We start from the raw sequence: 20743 nt of genomic DNA, 5'->3' as shown, positions 1-20743 counted from the left end.
CTATTGATTTTTGTGAAGTATACCTTCTGAAGAGATAGTGGAACTTAAAAAGAAAAATTAAAAGGTTTTTATAACATTTAAAGTTTCGGTTTTGATTGGTAATTTTATTGTCTATTCTAAACTGTAAATTTATAATTTTGCAATCTTAGATATGTGCTTATTCCAGGCAAATATTGTTTCATGTGATGAGAGCCATTGATTTAATCAGACGAATGAGTATCATTTCATTAAAAGTATTTCAATAGGAAATGGCAAACTTTCATAAATTCTGTCTAGAGCAATTAAGGACACGGGTGCAACTATATTTGGATGTTTTGAACGTGAACAAAAAAAAAAGTGGAGCAGCACACAAGCCTCATGGGCAATATTATGTCTTTGCACACCATCTAAGCCATCATGAATCTCTCAGGTTTTTCACTGGATATTCTCACCACACTTCTGAAGATCCACCAAGGGGACCATTATGAGTTAAGACGTCTCAAAAACAAAATCCGCTATATAGCACAAATCCTCTTTTTGGGAACATGTTTGAATTTCCACCTTCAGTTGTGACACCTGAAACATACTGTACCTTCTAATGCTTAGGTATGAATCACTGGGATTTCATCCCATCAAACAGAATTACGTATATTCCAGCTGCCTGAGTAATAATTGATCACAGAATTATCCTGCAGATTCTCATTTGTAAGGCTGATTTAGAAAGGAAACAGAAAGGTGCACAGAATATGATTGCATGTTTAATGAGGCCCTTGTTTGGCAGCTAAATTCTGGCATTTTGCTTCACTGTCTTCACTGCGTAATGTGGCTTGAATACAGAGTTTGACGGTTGTTTCAAGCATTTTTTTCTTATTCTCATCAGATCACAAAATCTTCATTTCTCTTTAGGCCAGTTGATATGATCTTTGGCAAATTGTAGCATCTTTTGCACACTTTTTAACAGAGGGACTTTGTGATGATTTGTGTCAATAGATTAGCTTCATTCAAATAGATTAACTTCTCCCTGTCACAGTACTTACAGGTGCTTCAGACTGTCTTTGATCATTTTGGAGCTGATCATTGGCTGAGCCTTTGCCATTCTGGTTACTATGTGATTCATTTTGATTGTTCTCTTCTGTTTTATGTCACATGGCTCTGGTTTTTGCCTCATTTTAAGCAATTAGAAATCATGTTAGCAGAACATCTTAAATTTTCTGGCACCTATCTAAAATTTCCCCTCCCTGTATTGACCGACCCATTTTCCTCAGGCTTTCAATCAGAAATGCATATGTTATGGTTGTAGGCAACAGGTTCTGACTTCATCTTTAAAAATGATCCACCGACTCGCACCTGCTTTTCAAAAAATTGATGACCTCAATGTGTTTTTTTTTAACATGCCCTGAAAACATAGATTTATCTCCTTTAGTACAGCCGCAGGAACTGTTAAGATACTTCACAGAACCCTCAAACTACAATACTTTGACTCATAGCCTTGCCTTTTCTTCTCCTTATCACTAAAACATGATAGCACCCATCTTGTCTATACTGTATTTGCATGAGACTACCTTTTGAAAAGCCCTAGGGCAGTAGGACTCATTTATTTCTTCTATCAAGGGAAATCTGCCCCCAATATGAATTTCAAGCTTACTGAGCATGTCTTTTTGACGGAAAATTCAACATCATCACTGAGCCAACTCTTTGGTTGAAGAAAATTAGAAGGACCCATTGATCTAACCTGTCAATTGACCCCAAAACACAGAAAAGCCCACCTAGTTCTGTCATCTATTTGTGTATGCTTGTTGTCTCTGGGCTGTGCGTCAGTGTGTGTCCCAATTGGATCTCCTTTTAGACTTGAACTGGCAATGACCCTTTGGGTGTATGTAAGCATCTTGTGCAGACTCTGTGTCCCCTATCTGACACCAACTCTTAAGTTGAAGTTGGATGGGTGGATAGGCAGGGGACATGAGACAGTCAATGAAGAATGGATGTCATTTGTCTTCTCTTAAATTGCCAAGGGGCTACATGAGTTAGACAAACCGAGCTTGAGAAGCACAGAGAAAGGACAGATAAAATCAACAGGAGAGCAATATTCCTCAAGAGAAATCTCATGTGACACAAGGTTTAGAAACCAAATGAGAAAATGATGAACTACAATTTTCTTGTAATTATCTTGACATGGCCGTTGTAATAATGGCAGAATAATTTTCTTGTAATACAGGCATCATTTAGAAATATGTGCTTGCACACAAAGGAATAGATTGTCATAGTCTGGTGTCCTTCAATGTGTTCCTTCTGCTTTCTGGCTCGACATTAATGACCTGTCTTCTGAGGGTCTTTCGGAAATCCACCAGCAGACAGTGTCCTCACATCATGTGCTGGCTTCATGAGAACACAGTCGGACAAAGATATGCATGGCACACTGTCAACCAGTGTCAATGTCAATAAAGATCTAAGTAAGCTATGGCAATGGGTGATAATCTTTTATTGCAAAAAAACCATAGATGAAGCAATCACAGTTTTTTAAAAAATATAATACAAATAACTAAATACAATGTAATTTGCCACTTACTCTAAGAGCCTTAGTTCAATCATTCATCTTGCGTACTGTGTATCCTCGCAAGGGTTGGAGAAAGGTTTACTACACCCTAGACTGGTCGCCTGCAATGAAGTCAGGCGAGTGAACCTCTTCACCAAGAGGTGACCATCTTGTAGTCAATCTACCCAAATGACAGAACACTGTTAAAGCTGCTTATAGTTCCTCTGCCCGCAAAAATCCACTTGTTTCTAATTAGATTGCACCCCACTCTGTATTGTCTTGCTACCCCAGCTCACATCTCTTTTTTCATTATAATGAAAAGATTCATTACACTTAATTTTAATCTTTTTTTATCTTCATCTGCCAATCTAAAGTGGCCCTCATGGGGTGAAAAATCAGAATTTCTCTAATGCAACCATAAATTGAGTAGTCATTTTGATGAGTTCACAAAGGAATAGGTAAGTGATTGATCTTTGCTTGATGAGGGTTTTCATACTGTGGTATTGAAACTGTATGATATCATATTGCAGATAGGGATATAGTCTAAAATTTCTTAGTAAAGAAAAATATAAATCTTCAAGTTCCAATGCCACCAACATTGTTATTTTCCCCAATGTATTACATAGGTTAAAATGAGTTTAATATAGAATGAATTCAAGAGATGTTTTAGATTAGAAATGAACACACATGCAGTATTTGTCCAAATTTGTACGTTATTAAACATTTATTTATATGCAAAGCAGTTCTGATGTAGAACATGCATGTCTGAATTTTTAGTGGTCTTCTATGCATGCAATACATTTACATATTCTCGGCCATTTAAAGAGTTTCTATATGCTGTCTTCCCAATAGACAGACTACTAACACAGACGGTATGAGTGTAAGTCTGAATGCTTGTCTGTTTCCTTCTGCGCTGCAATTGGCTGCCCACCGATTAAGGGTACATATGTAAATGTGTTTCTCCATTTCAGACACTTCCTATTCAAACAAGGCTCTGGCTCATCAGCCCTACTGTCGGGCACGGGGCAGGCTTACCCCTTGACCTCTGGGACCGTGTATTCGCCTCCACCCAGGCCTTTGCCTCGCAGCAGTGTAACCAGACCACTGTTTACCTTCAACAAGCCTCATCGCTGCTGCAACTGGAAGTGTACAGCATTATCAGCGTCACTTCTCACTCTCACCTTGGCTCTGCTGCTCACATACGTCATTGGTGAGTTTTTAATTCCCATATAACTCTCTACTAAAGAATTTGTTTTTGTTCATTTGAAAAACAATGTTTTTTACCCTTAAAATTCTATATATATATGCAGGACTGAGATAACATTTATTTTTTTGTTTATGTCACCTAATAATATTTGTTTTGCATTTTTATTGGATTCAGATTTAATTACAAATTTTCCTACTTGCTTTGAGACGAGTGATACGAATATGACAAAAGGCAAATGTATTTGTCTCACACAATTCAACAAAATGGAGAAATATTTTTGCTGGTGTAATCATTCTAAGGAATGATGAGGAATTTCTCCATTAATTTCAAGCAAAAGCAAATAAATGGTATATAACATTTTTATGATTAATATTTTCTTTAAATATAGTAGTGATGATGATGGTGAGAATCCTTATGAAAAATTATTAATTGCAACTGAATTAGTATTATTACTGAAACAGTCCAAGACCACAACAAACAATGTATTGGTTTATTTTAATGTAGATAGTAAGCTTTAGAGGAAGGCCCTGTCTTAGTTTTCTTTTTTTGTGTTTTATTTAATGTTAGCCAATAATTTTAAAGGAAATCACCGAAGGGGCTCTCTCAATACAATATAAATTTGAACTATAATCAATGCAAACTACTAAAAGGCAATTACACACAAGTAGAATGTTGCAGTAATAAGCTGTGCAAAATGGATTTAAGCACATAAAGTAATGTATTCGGAAACTGTGTGAAATTCGAAATCGCATGAGTCCTTGGACCAAAGCACTCAAAAATAGTAATTACTCCTTGATGAAGAGACACATAAATTTAGTTGTAAAATTTTAATTTCATAACGCTCTCTCTCTCTCTCTCTCTCTCTCTCTCTCTCTCTCTCGCTCTCTCACTCTATCTTTTTCTCACTCTCTTTCTGACACTGCTGCTTGTAGAACTGCAGATTACGATTTTTATTTGAATTTCTATTTTTGTGTTCAGACCTCCATATTACAATGGTGAATAGTTTAAGCCTCAACCTTTCTCAAAATACTTTGATGACTCAAATGAGCTATCCTTGACTTATAATTCCTGCTGCTAAATCTCTTTCCAGTATAAATTGTGTATAATGGTGAGGCTTGTGTGCATTGACTCTTGTTTAAAATCCTGAATTTTCTTTCACTTGTTCAGTTTAACTTTGGATATTGGGAAATATTTCCATTGCAATTGTTAGACACGTGCTCCTATCTTCATGACTGGTCCAAGTATAAACCAACGTCTACCCATATCTTGTCTTCCCACAACTTTAGCAATCCAGATGTGACATTCTACATCCCTAAACTCTATTTGGGTATTGGACTGGCTTTGGTACCCACACGGTTCAAAAAGCAGCCCTTACCTTTGGCCAGTCACTCAGATATAAATCTATCAGCAGGGGTTTCCACTTTCCATTTTTGGACATTACCTCCCAGTGCTAATTTGTGCAGGTCATAAAGCACCACATCCAGACTTTCTAATCAAACAAGTTATAATATAATCTGACATTTTTTAGCATAATTAAGAATTCCAAACCATGCTTTGATTGGTTCCTCATTTAAGTTCTGCTTGCCTAAGGTGAACCTACCATCTGAAAACTTAGCAGCGATGATTTCCGAAGCACACAAACCAGTTGAAAGTGATATTCAAGGAAATGGCCATTAAAAATTGACAGCGACTTAAAGTGCATTACAGCCTTGCATCGATATAATTAGTGTATATACTAGAGAATAAAATTACACAAAAATAAATTCATTAATAAACAAATTGTAATATAAAACTTAGCCTCAACTTCAGCCCATGGTCTCAAATTGAAGCTACCGCAGCCTTCGCTTGCAATTTGTTCCTTTCATGTGACGTTTCTCAAAGTCATTCTCAGGCTGTCACACTTGGTTGGGGGGTTCACATTAATCACATACTGGGACACACACACACACACACACACACACATTTATGTGCCAAACACATGCAGATGAATCCCCTGGCTGAACCATGTTATCCCATTAATGTCCCGGACCTGGTAATTAGTATATTAGTGAGGAGTGTGAGTGATGACTGGGAGACAACACAACCTTTTAATTGGTGTCATGCTCTATTCTTGCTTGGCAATGATTGATCTCCATGTTGCCATAGCCATGGTACCTAAATTTAGATGGATGACAAATAAGAAAACTGATATTTCATCTATACATATACCAAAAAAAAATCGAGATCAAGGTGGTCATGGAATTAATGTCTTTATTGAGGGTGAGGGGTTGTGACACAGGTCACCACTTGATTAGGTTTTCTCATTATATAGTGAATCTTTCTCATTACATAATGATTCAGTCATTTTAATGAATTAGATAATATACATTGACAGGCACTGCGAAATGTCCTCAGAAGTACCCTTCCCCATATTTCATCATTTGTAAAATGCCTCAAAATGAGTAAAAAAATTGACTTTGATTTACTTTGCTTACATTAACTAAGAGCATTTTTATTTAAACAATTTAACATTGTTCTTCCTAAATTAGCCATTGATTTCTCACAATGCTGGAATTACACCGAGGCATGTAATGCACACGGATATTTCAAAAAGCAGCAAAACTGAAGATATCAACTTTAAAGAACTAGAGGAAATTCTCTTGGGGAAACATGATTTCCTTATTTTATTTCAAACCGAGGAAACCGACAAGCATTACCTTGCCAGAAAACTGCAACCCTGAAAACAGTTGTTGTTTGGGCAGAAAGCATAGTGTGTATGCCTTAACTCTCAATGAGATTTGTCTCTCAGCATGGCAAAATTCTTATACCTACCGTTGCTTTTTTTCCAAGAATGAGAACACTAGTAATAAAAAAAACACAGAATTTTTTGTCTCAAAGCGAGGATTAAGTCTTTTAGAGATGCCTAGATGGTATTTTTCTTATTAATAAGATCTCTATAGATATTTTGTTTGGAAATTTGAAACTCCTATTCATTTTTCATAATATAAACCGATTAATTAACTAATCCCTCAGCCCTGGAATGCCTCTTTTACCCTCTACCCTCCCAGAAGCTCACTTTCAGTAATGCCTCAACTAAAGCAACAGTACTTTGAAATTTGATACCAATGCTTTTGTGCAGAATTACCATAACCTAAAACAACAAATAGATATATGTTGACCTTATAGGAGATTAAGAAAAACTAATTCCATATTTTCATATGTGAATTCGGCCTCCTCCAAATACTAATAAAAATACACTTTACAGGTTATCTGCAAATTCCAGTAGACTATAAATCTCCAAATCTACAAATTAAAAAAAAAAGTTGCTTGTAAAATATAATGGATGTGACATTTCATACTTGTTATTACTCTCTTAGTCTCTGTAAAGCAAAATTGAATGTCTTCTTAATTTAACACACTACAGATAGGATTACAATTAACCACCCTTCCAAATTTGATTGATTCAAGAAATTGCCCAGTCATTTATACTAAGTGTCTTCAAAAATTGAATAAACTCTACACATGTACCCCTTTCAAATATTCTCTGCAGTTTACCAATTACTCTAAAATTCCTCAAATATCAAACTAATACAAGTACTAGGACGTGAAAAATAGACGACACCTAATCTAGTAGTATCTTTTGGAAGGGCTAACTAGTTTTTTTTTTGTGCTCACCAGGCTTGTGTGGGTTTTCCACAGATACTCCAGTAATTCAGTATCTTACATTATTCTGGGAAGCCTCTTTTGACAAAGGAGGGTAAACTTGAGTACTCGTATAAAACCAATGGTAGCATGTGGAAAACATAAAAATAAACTGTAGATGTGCTCAACACTAATCTACTATACCCAGTTGGAGGTTCTTGGAATTGCACGAATAGGCTAGACATAAATCAGCAAAATAGTCCTTAAAACTAACGTCATATAAGTATTTGAGAGCCTGGTGTATGCAGTTTTATAAGACTTAATTACGCAGAAGAAAAATAACCCACCCAATAATGAAGCAATAATATTTTTCCCTGATTAAGGTCTATAATTAGCACCTAAACAGGGCTAGGCAGTATAAAATGCCAGTATTATTGTCGCTAAAATATTGCAGCACATGCCACGTTTTAAGTAGGTGACTACAGTGTTTGGCCCTTTCAGTACTTCTCTCGCTTTCTTCTCACAATCTCCACAGAGCTGTGGAGACTGTGAATTGCTTTGTTAATTTGTTCATTTCCCAGTGCACCTCCATCCTGCAGATTTAACTTGTTATTAAGCGCAGCCCGACCATCAGATATGAGGAGCAGGGCATTATGATGAGGCATTTAAGGAGAGCTAGAGGACAGGTTCAGATTGCATCTATAATCTTGAAGGATAGATGTGATGACACCACCACCACCATTCACTCATTTTATTGTCTAAGCCTCATTTGAGTTCTGCCTCTGTAAAACCTTGTACCCTTTTGTGTCAGGGAAGCTTATTTGGCTAAGTATCAAATCATTTCACCCGATAAATTTCCCAATTGAAGAATTTCCTATCATGTATTCTATAATCTAAAACAATAATGTTGGACCATTTCCTTAAAATCAAGTGTGCTAAATTTCCTTCAATCAAAAAAGAGACAAAAACAGTTTTAACCAATCTGATCTCCTGCATAGCCCATTTTTTTATGCAGAGCACACCAGAAAAATCTTGGAGGAAGAGCACAAGCCAATGGTATCAATCGGTTTGTTTGAAATTAAGCATACACTCACCGGCTCTGTTCCACATAACAATGAAATTGGCTTAATTCCATCCATTTCACAAACACTGGTAAGGCAGGTAAAAAGGTTTGTTCCCAGGCGATTCAAATTGATCAATACTGCATAAAAAAACAAACAAAAGATGAATGGGCCAAAGTTCAATGCACGTCTATGGGGGGAGTCATCTCCACTACAGTAGTGCTAACCTCATACATTTCCTGAGGAAATTGCAGTGTTGTTAAAAATCAAGCTTTCCCTAGAAAACCAGTCTAAAATTGATACCATACATTCTTGATTACTGATTAGCTCGGTCTTTGTCCACATTCCAAATGTATTGCAGGACTTTCAATCTAGATTTAAGCTGTCTTTGTTTTTGGTGAACAGGTTAAGAAACTGCAGTATTGTTGGAAGACGTATGCCAATCTAGACCTATTAATAATGTAATTTCTTCATTACAAATCCCACCCAGAAGTAATTTTCCTGCAGGGAATGTACATGTCATAAATTTTTTATGTTTTCTCTTGAGTCACCTATTAACCATAAAGGAGTAATCCATGCTCACCGAAACAATAGGATCCATTGTGTAGAAAATAAGGAATTAAAGCATATTGTGGTAACGCCAAATGACAAATTGGTATGGAATATTATTTTGTGAAGATAATCTGTCACTCCAGATGGTACAGATGTAACACGTGCAGCTGGCTTCTTTGTGGATGCATTTGACAGCTCAAAAGGTAATAAACCATGGTGTTGCTTTTTTTGATATCTCCTGCTGTGTGCATTGGTTAGATAGTATTATGAAGCAATCTATTGGTGGGGATGCAACACTTGGTGTTGAGGAATTTACCAGAATAACCAAAAAAACATGTTTACTTACGTCTTATATAGGCTAGGATTAGAAATCCAATTCTCTTACTGTCAAACATAATTTAAAATACATCAATGCATGTGGATTGTATACATCATTTAAACTCAAGGGATGTGTAGTCGGTATTGTTTTGTTGAAGCCACAATGAAGTCTTGGTCAGCGATTGGTCTGCCTCAAGGCAAGCAACAATTCCACTGATCAAACCAAATTCTCATTCCGCCCAGTAGAGGATGAGTCACAAAAATAAACAGTTTTCCAACCAATTGCAGGGCAAAAGGAGAACATTCCAACACACATCATTCATACCTGTGAGTGTTCAACCAGCCTATAATGCATGTTTTGGGGTTAAGGGGAAAACCCACTCGGAGAGCATGCAATCACATTCTAAAATAAGTGTATTTGAAATGTATTTTTAAAGTCATTGAACTTTTGCACCGAAAAAAAATGTTAAGTACTGCAGCAAGGATAACGTAACATTTAAAAAAATATTTGTAGAAACACTGGATGATTTCAGAGGGTAGAGTTTAGAAAAATATTTGAAAAGGAGTTCATGTGCTTGTGAGTTCAACTGAATGTTAGTGTGCTTTCTAATGTTTGAAATTGTGCGTGCACGAGCGTGCAAGGGTGTGTAGGTGTGTGCGTGCATTTCTCACCCGCAGCTTCTTTGAGCCAGCTGCTTCATGCCTCATTTCAGTTCATATTGATTGGTCCAGTTTCTCTATGTTTTCACTTTTCTATTTTGGTCGACCGACGCATCCCTACGAAACCCGCTGGCATTGATTGAAAGTGTTCTAACTACTAAAGAACCATCTGCAAAATGTGCCGTAAAGGGAACTAAATACATTTTTGTTCCTTTTATTTTTGGGAAGGATACAGTGTTTGGCAGTACTAGTAAAAAAAATATATATTGATATCAGTATTGGATGTGTGGAGTAAGAACTAAACAATATAGTAATTCACCAACATACGGAAGAAGCCATATTTGGGGGAATGTTCAGCCTCAAACCCGACAAATAAGAGCCAGTGGGAGGTTACCTACTAAAGATGATACACTACTAATACTACCACTACTACTACTGCGTTTTTTAATCCAGTGCGCCTTATATGTTAACCCCAATTTTTAGAAAGGGCATTTATTGGAGGTACACTTCATAATGTCGAGCGCCTTTATAGTGAAGAAAATATGGTAATTTAATTCAAATACTGTGGTTATTATTGAACATAAGTTTGTTGGTCCATCAATAGAAAAGCCGCCTACCATTTGATGGTTTAGTTACACCAGGTTGCTTAAGAAACAGCAGGGAAGTTCTATATTTGTATATTTTGCCACCGGCATAAATCAAATAAAATTGAATGGATGCTAATTCAAAATTGCATCATTACCAAGACTTTCTTACTAAAACTTTTATTTTATATATTTATTTTATTTTACTACACCCAACTCATAATACACAGCCGCACAGGAGTGATTGTTGGCAGTTCTACAATCATGCAGAAAAACATTTCTATTTAGCCAGTCATGACAGTAGTATTCTAAGCTTTCCAGTGGGCGGTTGGTAGAAGTAAGGAAAACGCTTTTCGACCACATGTCTGACCCCCAAAACACATACAAACATGCACAGAACCCCAGGCTCTCAGTCAGTCTCTGACAGAAATGTGTTTTATTGGATCAGGAGTTCCCTTCCCTCACTCCCCTTCACTCTCCTTCACACTTGTTTTGCCCATTTGTCTCTCCCCTCCATTACTCCCCCGTCTCTCTCTTGTGTGTAACTTTTATCTCTGCCTGCATTCCTTCCCTTCACCATCACCAATCCTCTGAAGTTGTAGCTTTGCCGGAAGCTGACACAACCACACCATTGAACTAAGATGAACATTCCCTTTTTTTTTGTTTATGCTAAACAGTACATTGAATGATGAATTCATTTATTTATCAGTGCTTGGAGGGCATTGATTAGATATTTTTCCTGTCTATAGTTTATTATTATTATCTCTAGCCTGATTTAAAAAAATGCCATATAACTTTGGCTGAATTGTATTTTTAACGTATAGTGGTGATTTTTTTAACTGTACTACCAACACTATTTATGTATGTATGTATGTTCTATATATATGTACGTATGCTCTATATATATGTATGTATGTATATGTATGTATGTATGTTCTATATATATGTACGTATGCTCTATATATGTATGTATGTAGGTAGGTAGGTAGGTAGGTAGGTATATGTATATGTATCTATATATGTATGTATCTATATATATGTATGTATGTATATACAGATACATATATCGATGGTTGAGGCAGGACATACTGTATGAGCAAGCTTCCCTCTTTGAGATGTAGGCTCACTTCATCCATATCCTTCAAATAAATCTCAATGGGCTAGTGACAGTACAGAACCCCCTCAGTGCACTGCCGTCCTATTACCTGTGGCAGTCATCTCACTGTCATGCTGATCAATGATTCATGTGCAAAAGGACCTTGGCCGGTTAGCTTGCTACGTTTCAGCTCTCAGCTCACTGACTCCACGGTGCTGGTGCCCCCTCAGAAAATAATGACTGGACTTTCGCTCACATTTTCTCCCACTGTTAGTCCCTTTTTGGTCCAAATGCTGAGAAGATGGACACTGAAGGGAAGATCGATCGAAAGCCAGGGAGAAAAAAGAATACGAGGGAAGGTTTCTGCAGAGCACGTGCTGTTCACATAACTGGCGGCACGCTGTTTAAGGAGTGTGTGTGTGTGTGTGTGTGTGTGTTTCTTAAATCTTCATGCATGACATCAGTAAAGTACCATTTAGGACATAATTTTAATAAATTATCATTTTTACAGTAAGTTCAGAATATGATGACTGCGTCCAATACTTAAAAGGTAGAATCCCGTTTTCATTTCCTTTTGTTGTTAGTACTATTAGGGGGATAAAAATAAAAAAACAAAAAAATAAAAAATAAGCCAACATATTTTACATCATTGTTAATAATATCTATTTATTTGGCTATTTTATATCTAGTTATTGCTTAGTCGGGTTTGTTGGTTGTCCGAACTCTGTATTATTTTACTTTTCTGCCTTTCTTGAAGCCTTCTTTTCACCAGCTATTTTGATTACTATAATGTTGTAAATATTTCAAGACTAATAAATCTTCAGTGTTTATTTTCTTCCCAAATTTAAACCCAAATTCCCCACAGTCGTGAGAGCATGGAGGTTAATGGAATATACAAAAATTACTTGCAATAACTGCATTTGCATCAAACAGCTCTTCTGGGATTGGGTAACATTTATTTTAATCTGTACATTTGTCTGGGATATTTTGACATTTTGACTGTACCGGCTTACACAAAAATACAGAGTGGGAAGTCATTTGTAATGCATATTGGTGCTTGAACTCACTAGACTTCACAGCCTGCACACTCAAAACGATCATCTTCCTCCTCATCATGCCTCCTTATCTCAGACCCGTGACTCAAGTGGCTAAAGTAGTGTAAGCTAAAGGTCAACAACTGTAAAGCAAACTGGGAGTGAGACAAAAAAAGCAAGGTTGATGAACTGGAAGGGCAAGTATTCCAAAATGATATTTGAAGGATGTTTTTTATGACGTCATAGGGGCAGTACTGTTTCTATGGACTATTGCCACCAAGTCGTCACTCAGATTTACAAGAATTTTGGCGCAAATAAGAATACATATCTAAATAAATAAAAATACACACTGGCATAGACATTCTGGACCAAAACACCAGAATTTTTCAGAACAAAAAACAATGAGTTCTATTTTTTTGTTTTCACTTTTTCCCCTCTTTCTTTCTAAACGAGAAATCAATTCCAAGAGAAAGTAAAAACTTGTTCATTTTATTTTTTTCCCTTCCCATTTTCTAGCTAACAGCAGAACAAAAGTAGACTAGTTCCACACTAGAATGAAAGTGCAAAACGTTACTGTATTTCTGCTGTCAGCCCCCAAAATAATAGAAAATAATATTAATGTCATTTTCCTGGTGTGGTTTTCAAAGCAGATCTTTTTCAAGAATGTCTGATAGCTATTCATTTAACTATTTGCCTTAGATTTAAAGCAGTTTTATCTGAAGTTAAAGCCAAGCATATGTGAAACTACAGAACCTTAATGTTTTAGCATAGGCATGGTCAATGGTGTTGGTTATTATGCCTAGTTGGGTTTAACAGAGAAGCTATTTTGTCTTAGGGTTAGCAAGAATGTCAAGTGCAACCAATCACCAGAAAGAAGGTAGAGAGTGAAGATGTTTGAAGTCTTCAGAAGTTCTTCCCCTTGATCTGTAATGTTTGCAGACAGCCTCTGACGGCCACCGTTGCATAGTTACTTTGTGGTTAGACTTTATGCTTTTGTTTGATGTTCCAAAGGTGTCACAGATGAAAATGTGGCAGTGACTTATTTCATTTATTTTCTCTTTTGCTTCACTGAACCAATGCTACCTTTTTATAGATACTTTATTTTTTTAAGTCAAAATGAAAGCTATTAAGGACTACAGTTATGCATACATAGAATATAAAGATTTGTTTGAGCAGGGTGACTATTTTATGGAACCTTTTATTGACAGTCTTGCAAGACAATTAATTTTCTTAATGGGCATGTGTTAGTTGTTTCTATTTAACGGAGTGTGGAATTGCTTTCCTAGTAAATATTTTGATGATCAGGAGAGGGAAGTCCAGTATCTTCTTGTACCCTTTGTTGTTTAAAAGGCCCATATGGATTGTGAATCGGCAGTGGCTTTCAAAGCATCATTAGTCATGCACAAAAGATTGTGTTAGCACTTTAATATCCGCCTTGGGCTCAAGTTCTTAAAATCGCTTATAATTGCTCACCTCTGCCACAATATATGTGAAAATGTGTGTGTGTTTGTGTGTGTGTGTACATTTGTGGATCTACTAATTGTATCCTGCCTTGATGGACACTAATAAGCATATCTAATGAATGATAGGCCAGATATGGACATAAAAGGGGGAGTCAGACTTGGCCATATGCACATGCTGAATTTTAATTTTCTCTTTCTTTTCTCTCTCTCTTTGGCACAAATTCTGTGTGGTTGTGCATGTGTGTCTAGCGGTCCACCTGTTAGGTCTGACCTGGCATCTGCGGCACAGCAAGAGCCAGCTGTATGAGAATGGTGTAAGCTCTGCAGACCATCAACTGGAGGATCGCAAAGCTAGACCTACCAGCTCTATTCACCTTCTAGACACACTCGATCCTGAGAACACACATGCCAATGACAGAGGTGAGCATAAAAATCTTTAATACTAAAAGTCGTATGTTAGATTCGGCAATGGACAATCCAGTCAAGACAGTTTTTTTGCCTCAAAACAGGTGTTTTAGTGCAGTTCAGAGGCTCAGAACAGAGGCTACAAAATGTTTCTACCCTTGTATTCTATGCATTGGCTTTGCTACATTTACTATAGGCTTTTCTTAACACATTGAATGTTCATTGTTATGTTTTGAAAAGAATTACATTTGCATGTAGTCAGTAGAGGGTAAAACTTACTGTCCAAAAGCGTAATATTTTAGTCAAACCCCTTCTTTTTGAAACTTGAACCTTGGCCTGCATAGACAATACGCGCCATGTGCTACGCATGTTCTAATCAGAGAGCTCACTCCAGACTGAGTAGCAATTTAAAAGAAAGGAAAGATAATTGGTTAATCATGTTTCTCCCCCCTAGCCGCTGCGTGACTGGAATTGACTCTCGTCGCTCACTTCTCAACTACCCAGAGAAATTACTAACACCAATTTAACCCCATGATATGGTACATTAATTGTTAGTGTTGCAGGTCATGCTGTCGGACAGGACACAACAACCTTCATGGTTGGCTGATGGATATTGCATCGTTGTCATGGATTATGTTCAGCATTTAGAAAGAAAAGCCTTTTGCCTAGACTGCAACACACTGTGTTTTAAGCAACTAGGGACATACCTAAAGCAACTGTTCTTAAAAAAATACTCACATTTGAAGGATTAACGCTCAACTCGGGAGTTAAATCCTAGATAAGAGAGCACATGGGGTACTTCTTACTGTTGCAACACAATCTTTTATTTCAACATACATTGATTTAGGTCCTTGATGACAACTGGGACATAAAATAGAAATTTAAAAAGTAGGGTTGAGATTACTGTACTACCCTCAGAGGTATTTCCTACACAAAGAATGGTCTGGGAGATTAGAGATTGGTTTTGTAATCCACTGCGTCAGATTATCACGCTCATCCTTATGTACCCATCACCTCTCACACCCAAAAACCACACAATCCCCAAGATTACACCACAAGGACTGGTGAGTTGGCGGTTGAAGGGAACCAAAAGGATAAATACATTGTACTAGAGAGAGAGAGAGAGAGAGAGAGAGAGAGGAGGGAGTTCTTCTACAACCCTACTATTGTAATGCATCATTTTATAACTTTTGATTGTTAAAATGCATTTAAATTTGTAGTTAGTTTTATTCAGTATGATATTGTAAAAGGCATATTGATTCATACATTTCACCGCATTGCATATAATCAGGGGCCCTATGCAGCCAGCTCGTTACAAGACACAAATATTTCTAATTAGCACATCAGTAATTGCCACTCACCTAATAATAATCAAACACAGTTCGCTAAGTATGCATGATACCACATGGTTCAAAATATCTTTATCTGTCTGGCATACCGACACACAGCGAAATGTCCCTATTGCCTCAGTATACCTTATTTAAACAAGTTCTGAAAATAATTTTCTTTCCTGAATGAAGTAAATAGCAATTGCAGAATATCTCATACTCATTAACTAGTATTAGTTCACAAATATCTAAATGGGTGTGTGTGCATGTGCAGGTACTTGCCCATGAGTGTGCATGAGAACGAGAGCAAGGGATATAATGGGAGAAAGAAGTAAGAGAAGAGATGGATGAAAATGCTGATGGACTGCTCCGTGTTACACTAGTCTCATTGATTTTCTCACGCTGGGATACATTCTCATGTGATGCGAGCGAAGTCCGCCACCCATCCCCAATCTCACACACACACACACACACACTCAACCTTACACCCTCAATCCTACAAGAACACATAGGCATTTATAGACAATTGAGTGAATCCAAAGTTCAATTTCAGAAAAAAAACTTGCAATGTGAATTTGCTTCTCTGCATCCCAATCACTGACAAATGTGGCCAAAGATAATTGGCTTATGAATTCAAACTGTGCTTAAAGTAATTGTGTAACAGCTTTGTGACATGTACTCTGTTGCATAATAAACTGATGTGAATTACCTTATAATTTACATTTTAAAATTACACGATCAGCATTTTTATAATAACGATGGACCATTTACTTTTCTGAAAAAATACATTACAATACTAATATTTTCAAGATCTTAATGTTGATTGTAAATGTTCTTTATTACAAAACAAAACAAAAAACAATTGCCAAACAATGTCACATATTGTTTAATTCATGTTTTCACATTGAACAGTTAAAAACAATATTTACTGTCTTCTACGATTACATATTTTATCAAATGTTTTAGACAGGAAAAACACTGATGTTAAAAATGTTGTTGTTGTTTTAAAAATGGAAATCTTTGACTCTTGGCATAAATATGTTTGTAGTCAAGCAAATATGTCAGTCACATACATTGCCCGAGGCTTTGATTGTGGACATTGGGTGAGAGAGTAATGGAGGGCCTGAAGGCCAAAAGTATTATCTTCAACTGACTCAGACTGACTCTCATTAGGCTTCAGAGTAGAGAAAGAAGGCTGAAAGCTTATTAAGCAACGTGCTCAAAAAGACCCTAATCGAATCCAAGTAATTGTAGAGACCTTACCCATTGTGATATTTTTGTATTAGGTCCACTCTTAATGTTGGTGCACCAAAGTGTGTGAGATTGACGTGTGGGCAGGGGGTCCAATATGGACTAAAACACACTATTTTAATCCCTCTGTTACCCCGTGTTACATTATTCACTAGAATCTCAGGGTTAATACCATGCATGCTGAAGAGATTTTAGTTCCTTTGAAAGATGATTTAATAAAATCTAATTGTTTTACCTGAACAACCCTTAGGCCAGAGAAGAATAATTAGACCTTGTGCTTTTCTACTCCTAAAGAAGATCACAGTCATTAGGCTAGATATACACACAACCCTGAAAAGAGGTGACTTTTGATTTACTCATACTAAATGGTTTTAGAGACCTAGTTTGGGCTGTAGTACTCTCAATTGGCTCCTATGGCAGCATAAAGAAGGACAGAATTTATAAGAAGTATGGAATTGAATCAGAATCAGGGCTTGTTACAAATGTTACAAATCAACAAATTACCAATGAAGCCCTGGGAATGCAGTTAAGGTTTAATTGGCCAAAACAGAGTCCTTCTGCTATTGTGTTCATGTACAGACATACACAAGAAGCATCTTTTTGTATATATTTTTTTCTGCTGGAACCACATAATGGCTTCATACATCTGTTTCTATCTTAGAAATATATTATTATTTCATTTTTTCTTTAGAATTGTATGTATTTATTGCCGCTGTGTGAGATGCAAGATGTTTTCCTCTGCCTTGCATCAGCAGCACCAGTAAGTTGATGCTCTCTGCTTGTCTTTTTGACATTCTCCTCTGTTCTTGGCCCGTTCCCCCTCTCATCCTTATTCTCCCTCCTCCCTCCCGCAACAATTCCTTACAACTCCTGCTTTACCCAATACCCATACTTTCAAATGCTCGGAGCGCTAGTGTCTCTCCTCACATTGCATCATACAAGAAAAGCTACAGTGCAGTAATTAGCATCAGAAGGACCTGGTTGCTCATCTCCCTGCCAGTCAGCTGGCCCGCAGTGGTGCCTGCACTCGTGTAATGCCTGCCTGTTTTGTGCCAACCACCATACCCAATTCATGTCCTATTCATCTAGAGTTGAATAAAAGGCTGCTTTCCTCGGGACATCCATCCCTCTGTTGGCCTTTATTTTTGTGGTGAGGCACAAGAGTGAGGATTAGTGTGAAAGGGAATAGACTGAGGACGTATACTCAGTAGGAATGCATAAAAGCATACTTTAGTTCTGCCAAGCTGCTTACATCCTGCTACTATAATTGGAGGGAATGTTGTATGTTTTTTCTCCCTGTCCAGTCACATCCAAACCAAAAGACCATCAGCTTTTGGGCAAGTCACTGTTTTGTATTAATACTCAAAATGCCTCTGGTTTATAAAAATAGACTTTGTGTGGTAGACTTCAGAGGTTGTTGGGGGAAAACAATAGTAATAAGACAAGTTTTGAGTGAATTCCTTCCACCTTGTGTTTTTTCAATTGGTTTGTTTGGAAATGCAGAACTTCTAGTATAGTAAGCCAATAAATATACACAAATATGAATTTATTTAGTACAGCTTCAGTCAGCAAGTGTTCTGTAGTATCTACTATGCACACTTGCACCAATAAAGAAACAATCTATCAAATTAAAACAATCATATTGGTTTTCTGTGCTCGATTAGTGCCAAATAAAAACTAGGAGAGTTCAAAGCTCACACTTTCGATTTATTTTGCTCCTCAATTGCTCTCATGCAATTGACAATACATTTCAACAAGCCAATATCCTAAATTTTCATAACTTAAAGTCATGAAATGACCATTATCAAGTGTCATCAAAATATTTTTAATAAGCTTCATCCATGTCATTATACTGTCACTATTTCTAAGCCAGCAAACAATAATGACACTATGGGTCTAAGAAGAGATATCTGTGGGCTCTTGCCTGCTGTCATTTGACGAGATATATGACAGCTGCCCTGTGGATGTGCATGATGTTGCCATAATGGAGTGGTAAAGCTGTGGCCATTATAGATAGAGAGCACGCAGACGGATCCATGAATCTACCCCTAACTGTTCATCTGCCTTTGTGGTCGTAACGATCGGTGGGCTCCCCTCTGTCAGTGTATTTTCTCCATCTTCTTTTAGAAGCACAGATATATCTCTCCATAAAGGCAGGCACAAAGAGGGCTGTAGCGGTCCGCCTGCTCCACCGACACAAAAGACCGAAAGACCTGGTGGTTGATAAAGTCTCATAGAGAAGCAATGAGCTAATGGCTAAAGGACTTTAGGAAATGCCATTCTCCTTGGGCACAAAGACACACTCTGATTCAAGACCCTATCTCTCTTCCATGATTCTATTTGTGAATGCATGCATACGTGTGGTCACCCCTTTTCTCTACTCTATCGCTTTTCTTTCTTCTGCACACTATTTTTCTGCTGAAAAGATGCTAACATAGCTCATGTCAAAGACCCTGTAAATTATGCTTAGGCACAACACTCCTTTGTAAATGCAGAGCCTGGGACTGCCAATGTGGAGTCTCTTGAAAAGCAGGGTTTTTTACAGCCACGAGTCACTCCCGATGTCTCTTCAGTCTCACTTCATTAGTAGAGCTGTTGATCCCAATGATGTTGAAGGACATAGCACTTTCATTTTCAAGAGAAACCCTCTTGTCTTTGATAACTCTAAAGTATATGACCTTTACAATACCTATTTGTCATTTGATTCTACAGAAAAGTGGGTGCGTGGCCGGGCCATCGATCGTGGTGAGGTCGACATTGGAACTCAACAGAATCAGGCCATCCCACCAGGAGTATTTTGGAGGTTTCATATGACTATCCACCATCCAACTCACATCAAGTTCAATCTTTCTCTCTCCCATAATGCACTGCTGGGGGTCTATGGACGCAGGAATATACCACCTACACACACACAGGTTAGTCAATATGGTCTTGGAAGACATGTAATGATGCCCTACACATGTCCACTGGTCAAAGACATCATTGTTTTAATAATCGTTACAATGAACTGCTTTTCAGGGAGCTGTTGTTTTATCCAAAGTAGCTCTACTTTTAATCCAAATTTACATTACCAAGGCCTCATGGAGCGAACTAAATGCTACTTTAAATGAAAAAATAATACATACAGATATTTAATTCAAATTATTTCACTATAGTTTAACAAGAACCATGAACTAAATTGATTTAGCCAAAACGTTTTGTGTCTGCAGTTGAGATTACCAATGAGATTAATAACACAGACTTTTCATGGGATGAGTAACAGCCCGAAACTGTTTTTGTTTTCCCAAGCTTGGAAAGATTTTTTTCCACTGTGATTTTTGACCATTTTATATAGGGGAAAAGCAGTCCCGCTGATTAAGCTGCCAGTGTGCCAGTTTTCAGTCAATCTCCAAATTGAAGGCAGTAATTCTTCTTCTCCAATTTGGTTTTAAAGCTGCTTCCCAGAGTGATACTAGGTCACAAGGGGAATACAGGAGTATTACATTCTAGTGGTTATTTTCCACAGTAGTGTGTTTTGTGTATTTGAAGAGGTGTATGCTATAAAACAACCAGATATTGGTGTTTTGATGAAAAACTAATCCATTAATTGATATAATTATAGCCAACACCATTTATTTGTTATGCTCTGTGGATAAAGTTTGATTGTTGTCT

General features: G+C 37.1%; 1 protein-coding gene across 1 annotated transcript in view; it reads left to right on the top strand.

Annotated features, from left to right (window-relative positions):
* Positions 1-20743, top strand: part of tenm1 (teneurin transmembrane protein 1) — a 114377-nt gene that overhangs the window by 39368 nt on the left and 54266 nt on the right. Inside the window, exons 5-7 of the mRNA XM_077733065.1 lie at positions 3484-3722; positions 14358-14528; positions 19805-20007. Of these exons, the coding sequence (XP_077589191.1) occupies positions 3484-3722; positions 14358-14528; positions 19805-20007 (613 nt within the window). The remainder of the gene's footprint in view (positions 1-3483; positions 3723-14357; positions 14529-19804; positions 20008-20743) is intronic.

Source organism: Stigmatopora nigra, chromosome 14, assembly GCF_051989575.1.
Source record: "Stigmatopora nigra isolate UIUO_SnigA chromosome 14, RoL_Snig_1.1, whole genome shotgun sequence".
NCBI classification, from domain to species: domain Eukaryota; kingdom Metazoa; phylum Chordata; class Actinopteri; order Syngnathiformes; family Syngnathidae; genus Stigmatopora; species Stigmatopora nigra.
This window is presented reverse-complemented; position numbering and strand designations above follow the sequence as displayed.